The 21,673-nt window shown below is 63.2% G+C and overlaps 1 protein-coding gene across 42 annotated transcripts in view; it reads left to right on the plus strand.

Moving 5' to 3' along the window:
* NCOR2 (nuclear receptor corepressor 2) overlaps nucleotides 1-21,673 on the plus strand; it is a 206,694-nt gene that overhangs the window by 77,616 nt on the left and 107,405 nt on the right. For 40 of the 42 annotated variants that reach the window (XM_070515883.1, XM_070515866.1, XM_070515882.1 and 37 more), the window contains 3 exons: nucleotides 3,349-3,528; nucleotides 6,827-6,940; nucleotides 16,170-16,226. In XM_070515883.1, coding sequence (XP_070371984.1) covers nucleotides 3,349-3,528; nucleotides 6,827-6,940; nucleotides 16,170-16,226 — 351 coding nt within the window. The remainder of the gene's footprint in view (nucleotides 1-3,348; nucleotides 3,529-6,826; nucleotides 6,941-16,169; nucleotides 16,227-21,673) is intronic. The other 2 variants (XM_070515869.1, XM_070515878.1) reach the window with 2 other exon arrangements.

A 21,673-nucleotide genomic window follows, 5' to 3' on the forward strand; every position in this document is an offset into this window, starting at 1 on the left:
AAAGGGATAGAAAGCTTATGTCAGACTGGCTTAAGCGTGAGTTCTGGCTCATATAGCTGAGATATAGGGGTGATTGGTTTCAGGCATAGCTTGATCCAGGTCACATGATGTCATCAGGTCCCCATCTCTGTCCACCCCTTGGCTCTGCCGTCTTCCTTGTGGTCTTGGTGGGTTAACGAGGAGGCTTTCAAGACTCCCGGGCTGCCTCTTCCCACGTTCAAAGCCAGCAAAAAGAGAGCTTTCCCTCTGTTTCCACATTTCTAGCCCAAAGCTGTTTTCCTCTTTGGCTTTGAGTGGGGCCTGTGCTGTCCCAGGGCCTGTCTTTGGGACTGAGGGAGTGGACTGGGAGTGCTGGAGGCTGGCCCTGCCCCTTCCTGGAGTGGGGGCTGGGCGGCTGGGGGAGCCTTGGGGAGCCTCCCAGCCCACACTTCTGCTGCCTGCTTTTAGTTTTGCATAAGGAGTCTTTCTCTGCCCTGCGCTGAGTTTACACCGAGGGCGTCTGATGGGGAGAACGGTGCCAACCGCTACCTGGCGGCAGGCGGGTGTCGGTTAGTTGGTTTCCTGCTGCGGGTTTGGGCTGAAGTGAAGGCCAGCAGCCACTGGGAGAACTGTCTGGAGGCCCAGTGGCTCCGTGGCCTCTTTCCTGGGAACTCGGCGCCCGAGAGTGCGCTCTGCCCTCCGGGTGTGTGTGCAGCTTCCTCCTCAGTTGACGTGAAATTCGCGTGAAGTAACCACATGAAGCTGCGCCGTTCAGTGTGTTTGGCACATTCACGATGTGCAACCACCACCTCTCCTAGTTCCAGAACATTCTCCTCACCCACCGGAGACCCCGTCCCCATCAGCAGTCACTCCCCATCCCTTCTTCCAGCCCCTGGAACCACCCGTCAGCTCTGTCCGTGGAGCTGCCTCCCCTGGACGTTTCCTGTGAACGGGGTCGACGACGCGTGGCGGCCTGTGGTGACTGGTGTCTCTGCTCTGTGTCGCATCTTAAGGGTCGTCTTAACATGGCACGGGAGGGGTTGTCTGATTTCAGCTGGTACAGACGTGGAGTTGGGCACCCAGGCAGAGGGGACAGCTCGTGCAAAGGCCCAGCGGTGTCAGAGCATGCAAGGTCAGGTGCCTGCAGCCCCCGTGTCCACCATCTCTACCTGCCCCCTGGGGAGCAGTTTGGGCCCCACACTGACACACATACACACTCCCGAGTATTTTTTAGGGAACTTTTCTTGCACACACAGTTTTGTTTCTCATTTCCGGGGCTCCTGGACCCTGGAGGGGGTCTCGTTCTTGCTCTTCTGTCCGGCCGTGCGGTCCTGTGGGATGCGTGGGTGCACGGCCTGGACCTGTTTCTGCTGTGGGAGCCCCTGCCGCCCGCTCTCGTGCTCTGCTGCCTCTGGAGAGTTCAGATGGAGGCCTGGACCCCCTCTCGTGTGCCCTCCAAGCCAGGGTTCCGTCGCTTTGTGGCTGGTGTTTGGGCACGTTGTTGAACCTCCCTGGCCTTAGTTTCCTCATCTGGAAAGTGAGGGGAAGAGTGTTCCCACCTCCCAGGGTGTTTGTGACGATTATGTGAGTTGAGACCTGTGAATTGCTTAGGTCGACAGACTCGGCCCTCAGCCTGTGTTTGTAAATAAAGTTTTATTGGCACACGGCCACTCCCATTTGTGTCCTGTCTCCGGCCGCTTTCCCAGTGCGATGGCGGGTGAGTAGCTGGACAGAGACGGAAGTGCGAAGACTGAAACATTTTTCCACCTACGGAAAAAAGGCCCCTGGCTTAGAGCAGTGGTGGGCGTGTGCCTCCAGTTCTCAGTTTTCCCACGTGCGCAGTGGGGATGGAGCAGCAGCCCATAGTAGGGCTGCATGGGGGTCTGGAGCGGGTGGGGTGTGCTGGGGCCTGGGATGGGCTGAGCGATGAGTGGTGCCTGGTTTAATTTTTGGGGTTCCCTGTGGAAGGTGGTCTGAGCAGCACGGAGGCCACGTCCGGGACTCGAGGCCTTGTCTGCACCCCCTGAGGGTCCTGGGTGTGGAAGGGTCTGGAGTCCTGGCTGCAGCTCTCCTGTGTCTCAGATGTGAGCGCTGAGGCCAGGAGGAGACCCTCGGGGCTGTGGGCCTGAGGGGTCTGCAGGTGTGGGGAGGACAGACGACAGCGTGGCCTCCACTGGTCTCGAGGAGGGGGCACTTGGCAGCGCCCGGAGCTGCAGTTGTCCCGGGAATAATGTGTCCTCTGTCCCGGGTGCAGCTGCTGCGGGGGCAGGGCGGTGGCCTGGAGCTCCCCCGGGCCCCCTCTGCCAGCAGCTGCTGGCTTGGCCTTGAGGATGGCGAGGCACGGGGGCTGGGTTCTGCCCGCGCTGCCAGGCCTGGAGCTGGGCTCTGGGCGGGTCCATCCAGCCAGTGCTTGGGGAGCGCACAGCGTGCCAGCTCTGAGCTGCGCTCTTGGCTCCTGGTAACTCACTAAGCCTCACGGCAGCCTGGGAGGTGGGAATTGCCCCATCATACAGATGGGGAAACTGAGGCAGAGAGTGGTTGCATGATCTGCTTGTGGTCACGGAGCTGGCAGGTGGCAGAGTGGGTGGGGAGCTGCACCCAGGGCCGTGCCGGTCTGTGCTCCAGAGGCGGGAACTGGGGTGTTTCCTGCATCTCCCCAGTGTGTCCCCAAGGCAGTTGTGCCCTCAGAGCTGTGGCCGTGGGCTGGAGGAGGCGGTGAGCAGCCCAGTGAAGGGTGGGCCCTTTGTTTGTTTGACACGTTCTGAAAACAGCTTCATTACACAGAGTAAAGCCCAGAGAGTACAGAGCAGAAAGCGACGTTACCCCTCCCGCTGCCCGGACAGCCACTCTGACACGGGCGCCCGTTCTCGTGGTTTCCTGGGTGCTTGTGGACGCGTGTGTTTTCTGCAAACCCCCTTTGCGCTGTGCATGCTCTCCTGTAACTTGCCGGTTTGGACTGAATGCTGTGAATAAATGTTTTTGGAGGGTCAGCTGAGGCCAGGCCATGGGGGGACGGAGGTTGGGGGTCTGGACGCCTGTTCCTAGGGAGTTGGTTTGGCGGGAGGACCCAGACGGGGTGCGTGGAGCGAAAGAGAGGCTTGACGTGGGGAAGGGAGGGGGGCGGGCTTTGTGCCTGGAGGGGGTGGGAGATGTCGCTGGAGGACAGAAGGAGTCTGGCCTTGGAGCACCGGTGACGGGCTGGGAAGGGTGTACCTGGCGGGAGGCCGGGAGGTGGGGTGGAGACGTGGGGTCGCCACACAGACACCCCCTGCTCTGGGGCCCAGAGTCAGGGCTGGGATCCTGGGTGTATGGGGGGCTGCGGGTGGAGGTGCCCCGTGCCAACCCCAGGCCTGTTTTCTCTCTGCCCAGGACCGCAGCCTGACGGGCAAGCTGGAGCCGGTGTCCCCTCCCAGCCCCCCGCACGCCGACCCCGAGCTGGAGCTGGCGCCTCCGCGGCTCTCCAAGGAGGAGCTGATCCAGAACATGGACCGCGTGGACCGCGAGATCACCGTGGTGGAGCAGCAGATCTCCAAGCTGAAGAAGAAGCAGGTGCGGGCTCTGAGCTCCAGGCCGGCGCAGGGACAGCCCCGCGTGGCAGCCGGGCGGGGCGGGCTCAGGGCTCCTTCCTGCCCCTTCCTTCTCCCTCCGTGCCTCGCTCTCCTCGTCCGTGCCGCGGCGAGGCCTCTGTCGACGGGCCGGCTGCTCGCCCCGCCTTGGACCAGGCCCCTCGGGGCCTCCGCTTGCTCGTCTGTGAGATGGGTGCAGACAGGATGCCACCTCACGGGGTGTGAGGGGGGACCAGGTCACGTGGTGAAAAATGAATCCTCGTTGTAACCGTCGAAACCAAAGTAACAGTTAATGTAACTGTTTCTAATATTAATTTTATATTTTTATTTTTAACGTGAGCTGATGGTCCGCATTTTCCCAGCTCTGCTCAGGCTCTCTTCCCTGCCATTGTGGGGTCTCTGCTCAGATGTCCCCTCCAGAGAGATGGCACCCTGCTCTTTTACAGGCGCCCTGCCCGGCTGTCCTGCATCCTGGGGGTCAGCGGTCCAGCCAGGTCCGGCTTGCTTCCTGTCTCTGTGAATAAAGGCTTGCTGGCGCACAGCCACGTCCGCGCTCTCTGTGGCTGCCTTCCCGCCACAATGGCAGAGTCAGTTGGTCACAGCAGAGCCAAACATCTTACTCCCTGGGCCCAGGAAGGCCGTGCCGCCTCGGGCAGCGCCGTTTGCATTAATTCGGGTCCTGCTGTGGCCAGTCTTGTCCCCACCCCATCGGAGTGGGGTCCCGGCTCCCTCCTCACTGCCCTGCTCCCCGGGCCAGTAAGGAAGTGTGGGCTCTGTGTCCTCAAGGGCCTGCCGTGGCCACCGGGCACCACAGAGTGACAGCTGGGGACCAAGCCTTCCTGGAAGCCAGTGCTGGGCCCCAGGTACGGGTCTGGGAAGACGTACGGGGACGGACGGTCCGGACTCTAGGAGGGGTCGGGACTGTCCCTTGCAGGGAGGAGCTGGGCCGGTCAGTGAGGCTCAGCCAGCTGTCCCAGCCTTGGGGGCCGCCAGTGGGTTCCAGGATGGCGGTGCAGTGTCCTGGGAGAGCCTGGGCCCCGGCTGGGGTCAGGCCGGCATGGCCAAGGCCGTGGGCGCACGGGCGTCTTCCGTTCCTCCTGCCCGGCTCTGGAAGGAGGCTGAAGCTACAGATTGCGTGTGCCGGTCTGTGACGCGGCCGGACGCCAGGTGGCCGGGACAGCCCTGGAGAAGCAGGTTTTTTTAAAATTCCACTTTGGCGTTTTTCTTGAGCTAAAATATACAAAACGTAAAATTACCCGTTTTAAAGTGTGTAGCTCAGTGGTGCTTAGCATATCCACAGCGCGGTGTCACCGTCACCACTATCTAGTTCCAAGACATTTTTGTCACCCCAGAAGGAGACCCTGTACCTGTTAGTAGTCACTCCCCACCCTGCCGCCAACCGCGGTCTGCTCTCTGTCTCGCGTGCACCTGTCCTGGATGCTTCGCGTCTGTGGAACGCGCAGCTCGTGGCCTGTTTGTGGGCTTCTTGCCCTCGGCATGGCGCCCTCGTGGCCCCTCTGGGCTGTGGCAGTGGCAGTGCCTGTTCCTTTTCATGGCTGAGTTGTATTCCGCTGGACGGGTGGACCCCATTGTGTCCCTCCGGTCAGCTGTTGAGGACACTGCATTGTCCCCACCTTCGGCTGCTGTGACTGTGCTGCCCTGAAGAGTCGTGTTCAGGTTTTCCTTTGAGCACCTGTTTCAGTTCTTTTGGGTCTGTACCTGGGGCGGAACTGCTGGTCACGGGGTAACTCTGGGGGGACCCACCAGGCCGTTCCCCCAGCAGCTGCACCGTCTCGCGTTGCCCCCAGCCGGTTACGGCGTCCCTGTTCCTCCATGTCCTTGCCAACCCTGTCATTTCGCTTTTCTTCCGTGGCAGCCGTCCTGGGGGAGGGAGCGGTGTCTCGCTGGGTGCGATTTGCGGCCGATGGCCAGTTTTGATCCAGCGTGCGCTCTGGCCCCTCCTCTCCTCTGACCCCAGAACAGCTGTAGGTGGCAGCCCTGGTTCTCTGCTTTCTCTGAGCAGGACACTGAGGGTCAGAGAGGTTGAGCGACCTGCTCAAGGTCACAGGCTGGCGAGCGATGGAGCCGGGCTGTAATCCGGGCCGGGCCAGGCTCTCGGCAGTGTCTCTGGACGTGTCTCAGGTGGCATTTTTCTTTGCTGCCCCAGGAGGGGCACCGTCACCATTGGGGAGCGCTCCCTGCCCTCCGCCTCACTGGCTCTGTCCATCCTCCGTTTCTTGGCTTCGTTTGATCCGCACGTTTTGGAGGGATTTCAGAGCTTTGCCGGTGCTGGCTGCCCTTCTGGGAGCTTCCGCCGGGGGTCGCTGTGGGGCCCAGCAGCCGGGCCTCCGTGCCGCAGGAGCCAGGATCTGGTTTTCTGGCTCTTTCCGCGTTGCCCTCCTCTTGGCCGCCTCTGGGTTCCTGATGCTTCGCTCTGTGGTCCCGGGCGGCTGCATGAGCGCGACGAGCAGGGCACAGTGTTCTGGTCTCACCCAGGATGCCTGTCAGACCGCGGACCTGGGCATTGGTCTCCTGTGTGACCTTGGGCCAGCATCTCAAGCTCTCTGGTCTTTACTTTCCACTTTTGGTATAAAGCAGACAGCAGGATGAAGGGACGTCCTTTATGGGTTTGCAGGAGGAGGGCCTGGCATGAACTCACAGTGCAGATGGCAAGGACGATGATGCAAACTGCTTGCTAGGTGCTGACAGCTTTACATGCCTCAGCTCGGTCATTCCTCACACCAGCTCTCTAGCGTAGAGACTTTATCCACGTTTTCCAGATGAGGACAGAAGGCTCAGAGAAGTGTAGCAACTTGCCAGGGTCACACAGCAAGTAGAAACTGGGTCCCAGTCTGGACAGTTGGGCTCCAGGGTCCGCACGGCGTCTCCTGACGTGCCGGTCCGGTAGTGGTGGTGATGGATGACGGCGGCCGGCTCGCTGTGAGCCCAGTCTGAGCTGGACGGGCGTCAACTCGGCCTCTCCCCACCCACCCTGTTGGGGAGACACGGCCTGTTTTGCATATGGGGAAACTGAGGCGCAGTCAGTTAGGCTGCCTGCTTGTGCTCACTGGCTCGTGAGTCACCGGGGGGGGGGGCCGGGGGGGGGATTTGAACCCCGGGGGCCTGGCTGCCGAGCCTGAGGCGGGAGCCGTCCTCGCTGGAGTCCCCAGTGACTCAGAGGAAACGGCTAGCAGCCTGACTTCCTGTGCGCGGCCGCCCGCCGCCGTGGGGCCGCCTCCTCCTTCCGCCCGCTGCTCACCACGCTCTCCGCCTTCCCGCAGCAACAGCTGGAGGAGGAGGCCGCCAAGCCGCCCGAGCCCGAGCAGCCGGTGTCGCCGCCGCCCCTGGAGTCCAAGCACCGCAGCCTGGTGCAGATCATCTACGACGAGAACCGGGTACGCCGCCCCGAGCCCCGCGGGCCCCTGGGAGGCGGTGTCCCCTGCAGGGGCCGGCTGTCCCTGGGCCTCCGCCTGCCCACTGAGCCGTGGGCATCTCCGTGCACCGCCCCCACCCACGGAGACCCGGGGGTGTGAGGCCGGGAGGGGTAGCCAGGGTGTGGCTGTGGCCGTCCTGCTCGGACGTGTGGCCTGGTGGCCGGTGGCTGGCCGGGGGTGCAGCCTGGAAGTGTGGGCCTCGGGCGGTGGGAGGGCTGCAGGGGCCTGTGGCCCGGGAGCTGAGCAGTCACCGAGGCATTCGTGCTGAAGGCAGCGTGACATTATTATTACCAAAGACAACAGCAGCTGTCAGTGAACAGCTCCTCCTCCTTGTGCGCTGGGCCAGGTTCCTCACGTAGCAGTTGAAGGAGGGTAGGTACAGTAATCGTCTCCATTTGATACCCGGGAGAAACTGAGGCCCAGAGAGGTTAAGTGACTTATCCGGAGTCACACAGCTAGGAAGTGGTGGATCTGGGATTTCAACCCATGGGAATCCAGGGTCTGATTCATCAGCACTGGCCTCTGCTGACATGTAGCCCCGAAAGGGCCTTGGGATGGTTGAACACAGGGTCTGTGGTGGGCTGTGGGGGCTGCAGGGATACGGAAAGGGCAGCTGCTGGGCATCTGGTGGGCTGCGTCTTAGGAGAGGGGCTCAGGGTGCCCAGAGTAGTGTCTCCAGGGGCTGAACCCCAAGGGCCTGAGCTGGCCTCAAGAGGAACCTGGAGTCTGGTGAGGTGGTGAGCTCCCTGTCATCCCAATCAAGCTACTGAGAGCTCGGCTTTGGTCATTTGCAGTTGGTTCTTTCCAGATGTGCTTGGGGCCTGTGTGTGCTGAGTCCCCTCCCTTATTTTACAGATGAGGAAACTGAGGCCCAGAGAGGGACTGTTCCTTGTCTGAGGCCACACAGCGAAGTGTGACACAGCCTCTCTGCCTTGGCTCCTCTGGTCCCCCTCCTGCCCAGGGCTCCTGGCCACCCTTCCCAGCTGTCTGTGCTGTGGGGTCCGCCCCTGGCTGCCAGATTAGTGCTCAGAGTCTGGGCGGGGGCCTGGGTGTCTGCTCTGGAGCCGGGAGCACTGGGTTGGTGCCTGTGGCTGTGGCTCCGGGCAGGAAACTGCTGGATTAATGGGTGTGGCTATGCCTCTGCCTCTTGAAGCAGCAATAGGTGCAGGCTGACACTGAGGCTGCTGGGGGCCCGCGAGCCGTGTGCTGGACCTTGTGGGGCTGGTCGCCCTCCCACGCCCTGGCCCCCTCCCCGAGTAACACAAATAACGATCCTAATGATGGGAGAGCTAGGGGGCCACACGCACTTTAGCCAGATGTCCTGGGTTCAGATCCCATCTCTACCACTTCCTGGCCCTGTGACCCTGGGCAAGTTCCGTGACCTCTGTGACTCATGTTCCTCACTTGAGAAATGATGTAATCGTAGCAGCTCCCTGCGCAGTGTCATGGGGACTAATGAGCTCGGGACGGAGCGCCCAGAACAGGGCTTGGCACCAAGGAAGTGCTAGCTGTGCTGTGATTGTCGTCATCGTCCAATTGTCATGGTTCTTTTCTTCTTGCTATTGTGTACATTTTGCATGATTTCATTTAATTCTCTCCAGACTTGTATGAATCAGATACTATTACTCTCTCCGTTTTACTCATAAAAAGACTGAGGCTCAGAGAGGGAAGGTGACCTGCCTGAGATTGCACAGCGAGTGAGCTTTGAGGCTGGGACTCAGAGCCAGGACTGAGGGGGCTCTGGGAGCCTGCGGTGGGCGGGGACACGGGCAAGGTTCCTGAGTGTGTCCCCCCAGGCAGCCCCTGTGCCCACCCTCCCTGATCCTCGGGTGGGAGAGCCAGCAGGGTTCTCTCCAGCAGCTGTGGAGGCACGTCGCCGGCTTTGCCCGGGGCGTTGCCACAGTGCCCTTGGCTCTGCTGGGGGCTCAGCCAGTTGGGGACAGCAGGCTCTAGCAGGTGGAGCCTCAGCCCTCCCCCGCCAGGTGGGCTCCGAGCGCGGGTCTTTGGTGCCTCTGTGGGAAGCTGGCTGCACCTCCCACCCCAGCGACGGCCCATGAGCCTGGGGTTGTCTCCGCAGTAACGGGGGCCCCCCTCCAGGTCCCACGTTCTCCCCAGAGAGCTGTGGCTGCAGATCCCATTGGTCCTTGGCCTCAACCCTGCCCCTCCCCCAACAGCAGTTGAGTCCCCTCCCAGTTCTCAGTGGGTGGTCTCCCTGCCAGAGCCCCCGCCTCCTGTCCGGCTTTCTGCAGCTTCTGTGTGCGGGGGGCTTGGACTCCAGTCCATCCCACACCCCGAGAGCTGGGGCTTTGTTTCAGTTCAGGTCTGTGGTTGCCCTGGGTCCCGGCCATGCTCATGAGGTCCCAGAGTTGACATGGCTGAGAGGGAAGCTGGAAGGGCTTTGTAAGGTCCAAGGGGATGTGCTGGGGGAGGTCCAGTCAAGACTCTCAGAACAGGAGACGAAAACTCTGCTCAGACTGGTTGAGGCTCAAAAGGGGGTTATTGAGTCTTGTAATGAAAGTTGGTGTTAGTTCACTTCAGGTATGGGTGGATCCAGGCGCTCATGTGAAGCTGTTTGGGAGTTCTCTGTCCCCATCTCTGCTTTCTCCGTGGCAGTGTCATTCTCAGGCAGGGTTCCCCAGGACCTAGAAAGACTGTGGCCAGCAGCTCAGGCCCACTCACCCTCCCAGAGCAGATGGGACACTGCGCAGGGGTCTCAGCAACAGTCCTAGGCTTGGCTCTCTTGGGCTGGCTGGAGTCACGTGCTCATTTCTCAGCCAGTACTGAGGCTAGGGGCTTGAGTGCGTGAATAGGTCAGGGCTGGGTCTTAGGCCCACCCCTGGAGTCAGGGGGGAGGCAGCCCCACACCCACCCTGCCCCGAGGACTAGATCAGAGGCCAGGAGTGGAGGTGACCAGGACTTGCAGCCTGTGCTCCCCGGCCGGTGGTGACCACAACAGATGGGGAAACTGAGGCTCAAGGTGTTTCCCTGAGGCTTCACAGCTGGCGGGTGGCAGGTGAGGACTCAACCTGGTTCCTGGGATTCTGAGAGCTGGCCCCTGCCCCGCTGGTCACCTCGTACTCGTCCTGTCCATTCATTCATTCACTCAGCAGCCGTGTCGTTGGACACCTGCTCTGGGCCTGCCACTGTTGCAGGCCCTGGGGACGCAGCAGTGACCTCGGCCCCAGCCCACTCACGTTGACTTCCTGGTCAGGGGACATAATCACACCCACAGGGGTCTGAGGAGTTCTGCCCCTCATTGGCCCCGATCCCCATCTCTCCTTTCACTCACCTCTCTCCCTGCCTGACCCCACCCAGGGGCAGACGCCCGGGCGTGCTCCTGCCCCAGGGCCTTTGCACTGGCTGTGCCCTCCACCTGAGTCTCCTTTTCCCACCTGGCTCACTCTCCATCCCTCAGCCCTTTGCTCAAAATGTCCCTTTTTTACCAGTTTTGACCTCTATTTAATCCTGAAAACCTTGCCACCCCACTCCTCCTCTTCCTGGCTCTCATTTTCTCTTCGCCCTGTTCCCACAGGATGTGACTCCCGTTTTGTTTATTCTTTTTTTTGTGAACGGTGGCTCCAGGAGGGCAGGGATCCTGATCCCTTTTGTTCTCACGGTGCCCCTAGGAACAGCCCGCACACAGTAGGGCTCACTAAGTGCTTGTTGAGCAGATGGAGGATGGCAGAGGGGAGGGGCCCTCCTCCCCAGAAGAGCCCTCTGGTGGGGGGTGGAGGGGATGGGGTGACGGGAGTGGGGGTCCTCTCCACAGGGCTGGAGGCCGCGTGGGTGGGGCCCTCAGCTGCCTTTGCAGGAGCAGCGGGACTTCCCGCCCGGGATCAATAGGATTAGGTTTTAATCCTCCTCCCTGCCCGCTGGTTCCCGGGAGGTGGCTGCCAAGGGCCTGTCTGTAAATGCCGCGCCAGCCGCCAGCCGGGAAACGCAGCCCCGCCCGCAGGCTCCTGCACTGGGGCACCTGGATGCGGCGCCAGCCCGCGGGGGTGAGGGCCGCGGAGCCAGGCTCCCCGCTGCCCGGAGCTGCCCGCGCATGGGGCGGGCAGGTGCGCACAGATGGCGGCGCAGGAGACCCTGCAGGGCGGAAATGGGGGGACTGGGAGAGGCTTCTTGGAAGCAGTGGGGGGCCGTCGGCGGCGGGGACCCCTTCAGATGGGGTTGCCTTTGCTCTTCAGAGGGCGGGTGGGGTGGAGGAGGGCGCCTGGGGTCGCGGAGGGCGCTCACGCCTTGAGCACTCACGCACCAGCGCTGGCAAGGGATGTGTAAACGAGGGACAGCCCGCATGGTGTGGACAGTGTGAGAATCCTGGGCAGTGGGCAATCAAGGTGGGCTTCCTGGAGGACACGGGGTTTGAGCTCAGTCTGCAAAATTGGGTGCTCTTGGGAAAGGGTAGGCGGATGTTCCTGGTGGAGAGGACCTGGCCGGGTCAGGAGCTGGAGAGGAGCCGAATTTGGGGAGGCAGAGCCCCAGAAGCTGCGTGACGAGGGGTCGCAGAGGAAGAGCCGAGCCCCTTCTCATCTCAGACCAAGCGCCTTGCTGGTGAAGCTCGTGAGCACCGATCAGGACCGCGCGGACAGAGAGGACCAGTGCCCTCAGTTGCGCCCCCGATGGTGGAGCATCCCCTCAAGCACGGGGGCCTGGGCACCCCAAGGCCTGTTTGCAGGGCTCGGCTTCAGGCCTCCCCTGGCCGAGTCGTAATGGGGGCTCTGCGAGCGGTGGCCCCTGCACCAGGCCCTCCATCAGCCTCCATGCTGGCTCCTGATGGCTCCTGGGGTCCCGGCTTCCTCCGATTCCACATCCGCACACAGGAATGTCGGCCTCATGGATTTGTGAACGCGGAGCCACGAATCCTCCTCCCTCCTTGTCCCCATCAGCGCACGTCCGGGAGAGCTCCGGATGGGCGTCAGGCTCCACGTGCGGACGAGGAGGCTGGACCTCAGGGAGATGTGGCCCAAACCCCTGGACGGACTCGGGGTGGGGGTGGTGTGGCCGGAGCGAGATGCTGGGGTTGTGGGCCTTCTGGGCGGGTGCATGCTGCTCCCACTCTGCAGACAGGAGGGTGAGGCCCAGAGCTCGGCCAGAGGCGGCAGCTGAGGAGCGGGAGTGGGGGCCCCGTGGGGGGCCGGCGGGGGCTGGCCAGGGTGAGGAGCTGGTCCGCCTGCCTGTGAGGAGAGCTGTGGTTAGTGTGTGTGTGTGTAACCATGGATGGCTGTGCTCGTATGGATGTGAATACACACATGTACAGGCCACGTTGTGTGGGGCACGTGTGTGTGTGTGTGTCTGCACTGTGGACCTGTCACTGGCTGTGTGCATGGGTGTGTGGTCGTCAGCATGTGCAGGCACGTGACTATTCGTGTGTTTATACATCTGTGCACATGTGTGTACGTGTGTTTGAGTGGACCTGCGGACGCCTGTGTGCACGTGTGTATGAGTCAGTGCGTGTGGGGTACACCGGTGGTTATCTGTGCATTTATATACCCGTGTGTTCGTGGGCACACCTGGGAGCCGTGTGGCATGTAGGTGCACATGAGTGGTGTGTGCACATGTGTGCAAGTTGGCGTGCATGGGGCGTGTGTGTGGTTGTGCACTTACACTTCATGCATGTGCACGTGTCCACTTGGGTGCATGCCTTGTGTAGAGCTGCGTGAGTGCATGTGGCTCCGAGTCGGCCTGTGTGGCACGCGTGGGTACGTGTGTCTTTGTAGATGTGGCCAGTCTTTGGTGCACGGGTCCCTGGGGCCTGTGTGCGCCTGCCTGTCTGCCAGGTGACCAGGGACTGTCGTGCCCCAGCGCTGCCCCAGGGCTCTCTGCCATCAGGAGGCTACGTGGACTTGGGGTCTCCTGCAGGAGGAGGGCAGTCTCTTGAGTGGGACCCCAGCCCGACTCCCGGAGCCTGGGGAGTGCCCCTGGGGTGGGCGGAAGCCGCAGGAAAGCTCAGCTGCCCCCTCCCCTGCACGTCAGCTCGAGCTCCTGGCTTTGTCCTCTGGGAGCCAAGCAGGGCGACCTCGGGCACCGTGGGGGCCTGGGCACCCTGGCGAGCAGCTTGCCTGGCTCTTGGGTGGCAAGAAGCTGTCAGCGAGGGGGTGAGAGGGAGCAGCTGCTGTGGGGCTGAACTGGTGGCCTGTGTTCCCCAACCACGGCCCTTTCCAGGGGGCTGTCTGCTCTCCATCTGCAGAGGGATGGTAAGAGAGAAGTGACAGCATGCACGTCACTTTGTTCCTTACGGAAGATCCTCCTCAAAGTCCTGGTTGGCTGGTACCCTGGGGGAGCATGGCCACTTTGCAGGTGGGGAGACTGAGTCCCAGACAGCAAAGGGGCTGCTGAGGGTTAGAGTAGAGCCGACTCCCAGATGTTGGCCTGGTGGAGGGGGAGGGGCCGGATGGGCAGGAGGCCCCCAGCTCCCCAGGGACGGACGAACAGATTCCCACCCCCGCCCCTGCACCCTGGACCAGAAAATTTGGGGTGGGGGGTGGGAATGAAGCCAGGAGCAGGGACATGGGGGCGAGGCAGAGGAAATGCCACGGGAGACATGAGGTGTATGTGTGCACGCACTCGTATGTGTCTTTGTGTGTGCATGCACATGTGCAGGTCCAGGGCCACAGGCTCCCAGCCTTACTTGCTGCCCCAGCCAAGTGCTCCAGGCCGGCTACATGTCCCAAGCCTGGGCTTCCTCCCGTGTAAATTCGGCTGATGCTGGAATCTTCCATGTGGTTCTTGCAGGGATCCAAACCCATGGAGCACAGAGGGCCCAATGCAGGGCCTGTGCGTGCGGGGCCCACGTGGTGCAAGCCGTGGCCTTGCTTTTATTGACAGCGATGACAGTAACGCCAGCCCTCATGTAGCCCTACTGTGTGCCAGGTCCTGCCGTGGGCTTGCATATGCCAGCTCACTCGTCCTTGTAGGAGCCACGCCTGGCAGAGCTGCTGTTGTGCGGTCCGACCGTGAGGAGGCCGAGGCTCAGGGAGGGAGGCTTGGCCCCGCCTGGCGGGCGGCCTGCGGACTTGACCCAGGCGGGCTGTGTGGCGCCCTGCTCCCGGCCCCCATGGGCCTCTTTCCCTCGCGGCGGCATCTTCAGGGCTGTTTCGGGACAGGTGTCTTCTGGGTAAATGGGAGCTGCATTGCCTTTTGCAATCTGCGTTGCGTCCTGAGAGGCCCCGGGGTCCGGCGGGGCTTGGACGTGGAGCGGGTTGGGCCTGCGGGGGCACCAGCTCCGGAGACAGCGGGGATGTGGTTGAAGATGGAATCTGCCGTGGTGGGTTGGACACAGGCTTCTGGAGCCCGCACCAGGGACCCAGGCCCAGATCTGAGACCCAGGCCCAGCCATCTGCTGTGGCCGTTTCCAGGGCCCAGCCACTCCAGCCCTGCACTCCTTCATCTAGATGGGCAGTTGCTAATGACCCCTACTCAGCCACACAAATGCACACACACTCCAATTCATTCCTCAAAACCCAGCTTGTGTGTCGTTCCTGTTACCTTTCCAGAGAGAGTGACTCACGCTCCATTTCACGCTGCGCGTGCCTGTCTCTGCCTGAGCACGCTAATCTGCCATCGCTGCTCTGGACCCACTGCCCACCAGGCCAGGCTTATTGCAGGCGCGGGCTGGGTCTCACTCCTTCTGTGTCTTGTCCTGGCATTTAACGGATGAGTGTTCAAGAGGTGTTTGGGGGGCGGCCCTGGCCCCTCCCCGCCACATGCCCAGTCCTTCACGTGGCTCGGGGATGCTCGCATCTTCTCTATCCCACGGCTGATGCCTGTTCCAAGATGCCCTGGGGCAGGGTGGTCGGGCGTGACTGTCCGGGTGGCACCTGGCCCTTGTCTTTCTCCCTCCTGGAACCTGGAGCTCAGAAGCAGGACTTCTTCCTCATGGCCTCTTTCTGTGCCTCAGTTTCACCATCTGTAAAACTGTCCACGTTTTGCATCTGCCTGACGCTTGGTTTACATGCCACTTCAGTGTTAATAGCGTATGCCGTGTGCTCAGCGCTCGGCTCAAAGTGGGGCCTCACTGTGGTGAGGATTTGCTCCCTGGTTTTCCGGCCCCGGCCGTGCCCTGAGGCTGCTGGTCTCGGGGGCCGGGATCTTCGCAGAGGGGCCGAGAGCATGGCTGTGTCCGCGGGTGGGCTGGGCCCAGGGCTCCAGGCGGAGCTAGTTCCAGGAGCCAGCTTGAGCCCACCTACATACCCCGCCTGGCGCGGGGGCTGGGAGGGGGTGAGGCTGGCGCGGGGCACCTGCTGTGACACCTGAATCGCGAGCCTCGAGTTCTTCTGCCAGCCCCGTTCCCCAGGGCTCTGGGTCACCCCCGTCCAGTGGGTCTGGATTTGGAGGTCACTGGGGGGTGGTTCCGATCTGATGGGTGGTGACTTGCATGGCCTGCCCTCCCAGCCACACCACATACCGAGTGGCCCCCCCTGAACCAGGCCCAGAGCACCCTGCTTTCCATCGCACACGGTGGCCCGGATCCCACAAAGGCCCTCGCAAGCCACCTTCCAGAGCTGCCTGTCCCCCACTCCCCAGTCGGCCCAGGCTGCCCTCCCAGCCTCCTCATGGTCACCAGGCCCTCGTGGTCCCGGCTGGGGGTCCGCGGGGCCGGGCCGGGGCTGGAGGGCCAGCCTGTTGAATTCACCGCCACCGAGCTCTTTCTGCCACACGTTCCTGTTTTCCTAATAAGTCCTGTGTTGTGATGGGGAGGGAGGTGGGGAGGCCCCAGGCGGCTCCGAAACGGTCACGTGATGGTGAAATGCAGGAATCCTAGAAAGGGTGTCTCTGAGGCTCCCTCTCCCCGCCCCCCTCGCTGGCCGCACCAGCTCTGAGGTCACTGTCGACACCCGGCCAGCTTCCAAGGCAGAGGAAGCCACCCTGGGCCTGGCGGTGTCGGCTGGCTGGCAGGAGCTGCGCCCACACCACTGGCCCCGGGGGGGTCGGGCCTGGGGGCCGGGGGGCAGGCCCCCGAGAACACGGTGCGTTTGTTAGAATCGAAACTTGGCGGGCCTGCCCGGGCCTGCGGCGCTGTGGAGGCCCTCTGTGTGCTCCCAGCCTGGGGAGGGCGCGGGGACCCGGGCGCCCCCTCCCCGCCCCCGGCCGGGCCTGGCATGCTGGGCCGGGCAGCTGCCTGCGCTTCGGAGCCCTCTGTTCATAATCTGTGCTCTGTGTGTGTTAATTCCTCTTCTCCATCACCCTGCAGAAGAAGGCCGAGGCTGCGCATCGGATTCTCGAAGGCCTGGGGCCCCAGGTGGAGCTGGTGAGCTGGGGGCAGGGGGGCGCCGGGAGGGGGCGGCCGGAGCGGTGGGCAGGGCGGCAGGTGGGTGTGGAGGGGAAAGAGGAAGTCATCCACTGCCCGGAGGAGGCAGGAAACACGCCCTCCTGATAAGACAGCCAGGCAGAGCTCGGGTGGTGGGGGGGCGGTGGCCGGGTGGGGGCCCAGGGTGGGGGGGCCGTTGGCACTGCTGCTCCCCTGAAGCCCAGCCAGTCAGGCTGCGAGGAGAGCAACACACCGAGTCCGACTCATCTGGTCTGGCTCAGTGGGGAAAGCCCATCCTCTGGGCCATGGTCCGAGTTCAGCTCCTGGATCTGCTGCCCCTTCATAGCTGTGTGATCCTGAGCAGGTTTCTTAATCTCTCTGTGCCTTGATTTCCTTACGTGTAAAATGGGAATAATAATAGTGCGTATCCTATTGGGTTGTAGTGAAGATTGACGATGTTAATTTTTTAAAGTATCAAACACAGTGTCTGATGGAGAGTAAGTGCTGAGCGTTAGCTGTGGTTATTATTGTTATTATTATTAATCATCATTACTGTTGTTGTCTTGCTGACGGGAAGATGCCGTGTCAGCAGCAGTCGGGGAGCAGACCCTGGGCCTCTTCTCTCTCAGGCACCCGTCACCCAGATGTGTTCCCAGAGCTGGGAGGCGGGAGAGCGTGGAGACTGCTGCTGGTGGCTTTGGAGTCCCAGAGACTCTGGAGCAGAAGCCTCGGCCCCTCGGGCCGTGTCCCAGGGAGTGGGTGGCGTGGGGATGGGGCGGGGAGCAGTGCGCACGGGGCAGGTGTGAGGGTCTGTGCTCGGGGGTCTGGGGTGGGCGCGCCTGTCCCGGGGTGGAGAGCGAGCCTTGGGCCCCCGGAGCCTGGTGGTCAGCTCAGCTCCCCCAGGCTCTGCTGCGTGGCCTGGGCGGGCTGGGCTTCCCCCTCCGTGGACAGGGAGCCAGCTCCTCACGAGGGTCGTGGGACGAGGTCGTGGGAAGCTCCCGGCCATCGCGCACGCGTTGGAGGCGGGGCTGTTGGCGCTGGAGCTTTCTCTGCAGCGACGGCTGCTCCTCAGCCTGGGCCACCGAGGACCAGGGAGCGGCCGGCCTCTCTTGGCCTCTGGTCCTCTTGGAGGGCAGAGCCAGACAGGTGGGGGGCCTAGGGGTCGGGGGCAGGCTCCCAGCCTGGGTCTTGCTCCCCCCGAGGGGCGTGCTTCCTGGGCCGTCTCTGGCAGCCCCTTTCTTTTGTCAGCAGCTCCATTGAGATGTAACTCACGTGCCGTACAATTCACCCATTTAAAGTGTACAGTTCAGGGGTTTTTAGTTTATTTACAGATGTGTGTGACCATCTCCACAGTCAGTTTTAGGACATCGCACCATCTCAAAAAGAACTCTGTCCCCTTAGCTGTCACCCCCTTATCTCCTCCTCCCCCTGCCCGCCCTGACCAGCCACTGGTCTCCCTTCTGTCTGGAGTGGCCCGTCCTGGACGTGGCGTGTCAGTGGAGTCAGAGGCCGTGTGGCCTTTCATGTCAGCTCCTCTCCCTCAGCAGCATGTGGTCAAGGTCCCTCCAGGCTGGAGCAGGCATCCGGCCGCATTCCTTCCTGTCCTGAGTCCTGTCCCTCCGTGGCAGGGACCGCGCTCTCTGCGTCCGTTCGTCCGCTGATGGACGGCGGGTTGTTTTGCTTTGGCCGTCCTAGGTCAGGTGGCTGCGACAGTGACGTGCGGGTGTCCGTGTGGCCGCATGTCCGTCTCTCGTGGGTCTGGACCAGGACGGGGTTACTGGGTTGTGTTCAGTCTGTGTTTAGCCTCTCAAATTCCCAGGCTGTTTTCCCAAGTGGCTGCACCATTGTCCCTCCCCACGAGTACACTGCTGCTTGCCTCGGTTTCCCCTTCTTGCCAGTGGGGATGGCAGGACTAGAGGTGGTACCCAACTGTTCCCAGAGCCCTTGCCTGCCCTCCTCAGTCCTGGGGGCCTCCTGTGGGGGCGAGGATGGAGGTCACCAGCGTCCCTGTGAGCGGGGGCATCTGCTGCCTCAGAATCCGAGCGATTCCTTTTCTGGGTCTTCAGGGGTGAGAGGGTCGTCCCCTGCTTAGGGGTCTCAGAGCAGGGGCTCCCTCAAGGCTGGTGGCACAGGAGGCCGAGGTCTGGAGTGTCTGGTGGCTGTGTGGCTGTCACCAGAGTCCTCTTAAAGTTCGTAGGCTCTTGGCTTGGTGGCCTGCAGTGGAGCTGGGGAGGGGACTCACTTTGACAGGGCACCTGCCGTGTTAGGCCTCATAGAAGCGTTCCCCGTCGATTTTCTAGATGAGGGTCAGAGAGGGCAGTGCCTTGCCCAGGGTCACACAGCAGGAGATGGGGCAGGGAGGTGTGCTGAGCCCATGGGGTTGCAGCCAGCCACTTCTGCACAGGTCTGCTCTCTGTCTTCGTCACCGCAAGGCTCAAGTGGCCAAAGATGACCTCCAAGTGGAGGTGGCTCAGAGGTGGCCTTCTGCAGGGGCTGCTTCAGGCTGGTGGAGTCAGAGCTCAGGGTCTCAGGTCACTGGGCCGCGCCACTGGGAGCCCCGGGGGTCTCTGTTCTGCAGAGGGGGACCTCCGTGACTCCCTGGGGGGAGCCTGCACAGGATGGAAGGAAGCACATTGGCCACTCTGAGCAGGACGCGGTGTCAGCCCGGTCCTACCAGCACCTGGGCCAGCCTGGCTGGTCCCGAGGGGCGTGGGCAGCAGCAGCCCCTCCTCGCGCCTGTGGCTTCGCGTCCTGGCTTCCTTCCTGTTCGGAGGTGTTATTTTAAGGCGTTGAGGCTGGCCAACTTTCATCTCCTCCCGCACCGTGCACCGGGGTGGCTGAGGCCAGGCGAGGGGACCCCGCGAGACCCAGTCTTCCTCCATCATTGGGGCTCCTTGCTTCTGCCCAGGGCTTCACGGTCCTGCGCGCCTGCCGCCTTCCAGGCTCTCTGCCCCTGATGGATTTGCTGCCCCCCGTTTTTAGAGGAGGAAGTGGAGGCATGGGGGAACGACAGGCCGGGGCCCCTGCCCTGCTCCTTGGGCTCTCTGGGGGGTTTCCCTCCTAGCTGGTGCCCCCGGCAGCAGGGCGGGGAGAGCCTTGCCCACTGGCTGCTGTAGGGGGAGGCGGAGGTCGCCTCACAGCCGCCGTATGGGAACTGGCCTCCAGGACGGAGGGGGCCTTGTGCCCCCTGTGGTGGTGAGGAGGTGCGTTAGGGGTTCCCTCACGCCCTGCCCCCCTTCCAACAGCTCTGACCACGGATGTGACCCAGTCCCTGCCCATCCCCGTCCCGGCCTGGGCCTCCCAGGTGGCTGCCCAGGACTGTCGCCATGTGAACAAGCAGCCTCCTGGGCAGGGTCTCTGTCCCTCGGTCTCCGTTCTCCCTGAAGGCCAGTGCCTCCCAGGGGACAGCAGACCCCACAGTTTCTCTGTGTCCTTCCGGCCCTTTACTGAGGGGCCCGCACTGAAGGCCCTCGAGGGGCAGGTGCCCATCCCTGCCATGTCCCACGGGGCAGGCGGCCGCAGGTGGCAGTGGTTCCCTCCCTGCAGGTTTGGCGGGTCAGAGGCTGTCTAGGGCCCACTGCCCTCCCAGAGGGCGGTCTCCCCTTTCCCGGCCTGTCCTGCCTTGTGGAAGCAGACGGCCCTGCCCGTGCTTCACCCCCGGGGGTGCCGCCCTTGGCTGTGGAGACGTTGCCATTCGCTGTCTTTAAAACTGAAAGGAGGCAGAGCGGTCACCACGTCTGCCGTTTCCTGGGCTTCTCATGGGCCCCGTGAGGTGGGTGCTGTTTGCTCTGTGCCCGTTCCCCCATGAGAGGACTGAGGCCAGCGTGTCCGTGGCACACGTCGAGGTCACACGGCCGGCCAGGGAGGCGCCGGCACGGACATCGGCTGTCTGTTCCCGGACACTGACCCGTTAGGCCGTGCCCACGTCGGGGACGCGAAGGACCTGCTGCAGGGCCAGCCAGGGTCAGGCAGGACGTGTGGTTCTTGATGGGCTGGGGCACCTTGTGGCCGCTGCCCTGAGATGGGGGCACCCAGCCGTCCACAGCCATGTCCCCGGGTCAGGAGGCTATGCCGTGAGTCGGACTGTGGGCTCTCTGGTTCTCCTGGTGAAGCCTGGGGCCAAGCAGCTCGGAAGGGCAGCCTTCCCTGGTGTGGGGAGAGGCGGCCTGTGCCAGCCCTGGGGTGACGTCTCCGTCCCCTGGGGAGCTGAACTTGGAGCCTGGAATTGCCCGGGCCCGATGGGGAAATGCCACAAGGGAATCTGGGGACCCTGGGAGAGAGGTGACGTTGTCATCGGCCAAGGCTGCCTGTGCTGCCTGGCCCTGGGCCCCTTGACCACCCGGGGCAGTGGCGGCAGCTGCTCGAGGACCCGCCCTGTCCACACGGGGGAGGCCGGCCCCCGCCCGGCGCAGGCTGGGCCGTCAGCTGGGGCTGCAGGACGCCGGTGGTGTCAGGAGATGTGTCCAGCGCCCTCCGAGGGAGAAGTTCCCACGGAGCCTCACGTCCCCCTTGCTCGCTCGCCCCGGGCCCTGCCCTGAGACTTTGGGACTGCACGCCTCGTCCTTAGGGGCGGCTCGCCCCTCACGCTCTGTGCCTGGCCTTCCGCGGTCATCCATGGCTGCCCCGCGGCTCCGCTGCGGGCGTGGGCGCGTGAGAGAGCGAGGGGCGACGGGGGAGAGGGACAGAGGGCGACGCCGGGAGGACGCAGACACTCAGAGGGAGACGCGGGCGGGGGGCGCCGAGGGGGAGCGGACCCTCCTGCGGGGCCGGGTCGAGAGGCGGGTGTTCGTTCCACTCACCCCGAGCGGCCGTGGCGAGCGTCTCACCCCTCGGGCTCGGTTTTCCCGGCTGGGAAGTGGGCTGACGCTCGTGTCAGTCAGCTGTGCTGGGTGACAACCGGCCTTACATTCAGGGGCCTGAAGCCACAACCTGCCACGAGGGCAGCAGTCACAGGCGTGGTCAGCTGGGTTGTTGGCCGGTGGCTCTGGCTGGGCCTCGGCTGGGACGGCGCTGCTGTCCCCACGTCGTGTCTGCCCCCGGCCGGCCAGCCTCGTGCTCTTCACGGGTAGGCGAACGAGAGAAGCAGAGTTGCAGCCGCGTCCCCAGGCCTCTGCTTTCATTACGTGACACGTGTCCCCTCTCCAGAGCGGGAGCAGCGGCCGCGGGGAGGCAGGAAGGGCGGGTGCCGTGGGTACGGTCGGAGAGCCCTGCTGGCGCGAACCACACTGGCCCTTTCTTCAGAGACGCAGCGGGCAGTCTGCGCGCCTTCCCTCGTCCGTCTCCGCCATGAGTTCAGCCCCGTGTACAGATGGGACCTGGGGTGCAGGGGCTGGGGTCACTCAACCCGAGACGCAGGGGCCGTGGTGGGACCATGCTGGGAGCGCAGGTCGTGCCCTCGTCCTCGCGACTGTGGGGAGGTGTGGTGTTGGCGGGTCCTGTCCACGCTC

The sequence above is a fragment of the Equus asinus genome, chromosome 8 (assembly GCF_041296235.1).
Source record: "Equus asinus isolate D_3611 breed Donkey chromosome 8, EquAss-T2T_v2, whole genome shotgun sequence".
NCBI lineage: Eukaryota > Metazoa > Chordata > Mammalia > Perissodactyla > Equidae > Equus > Equus asinus.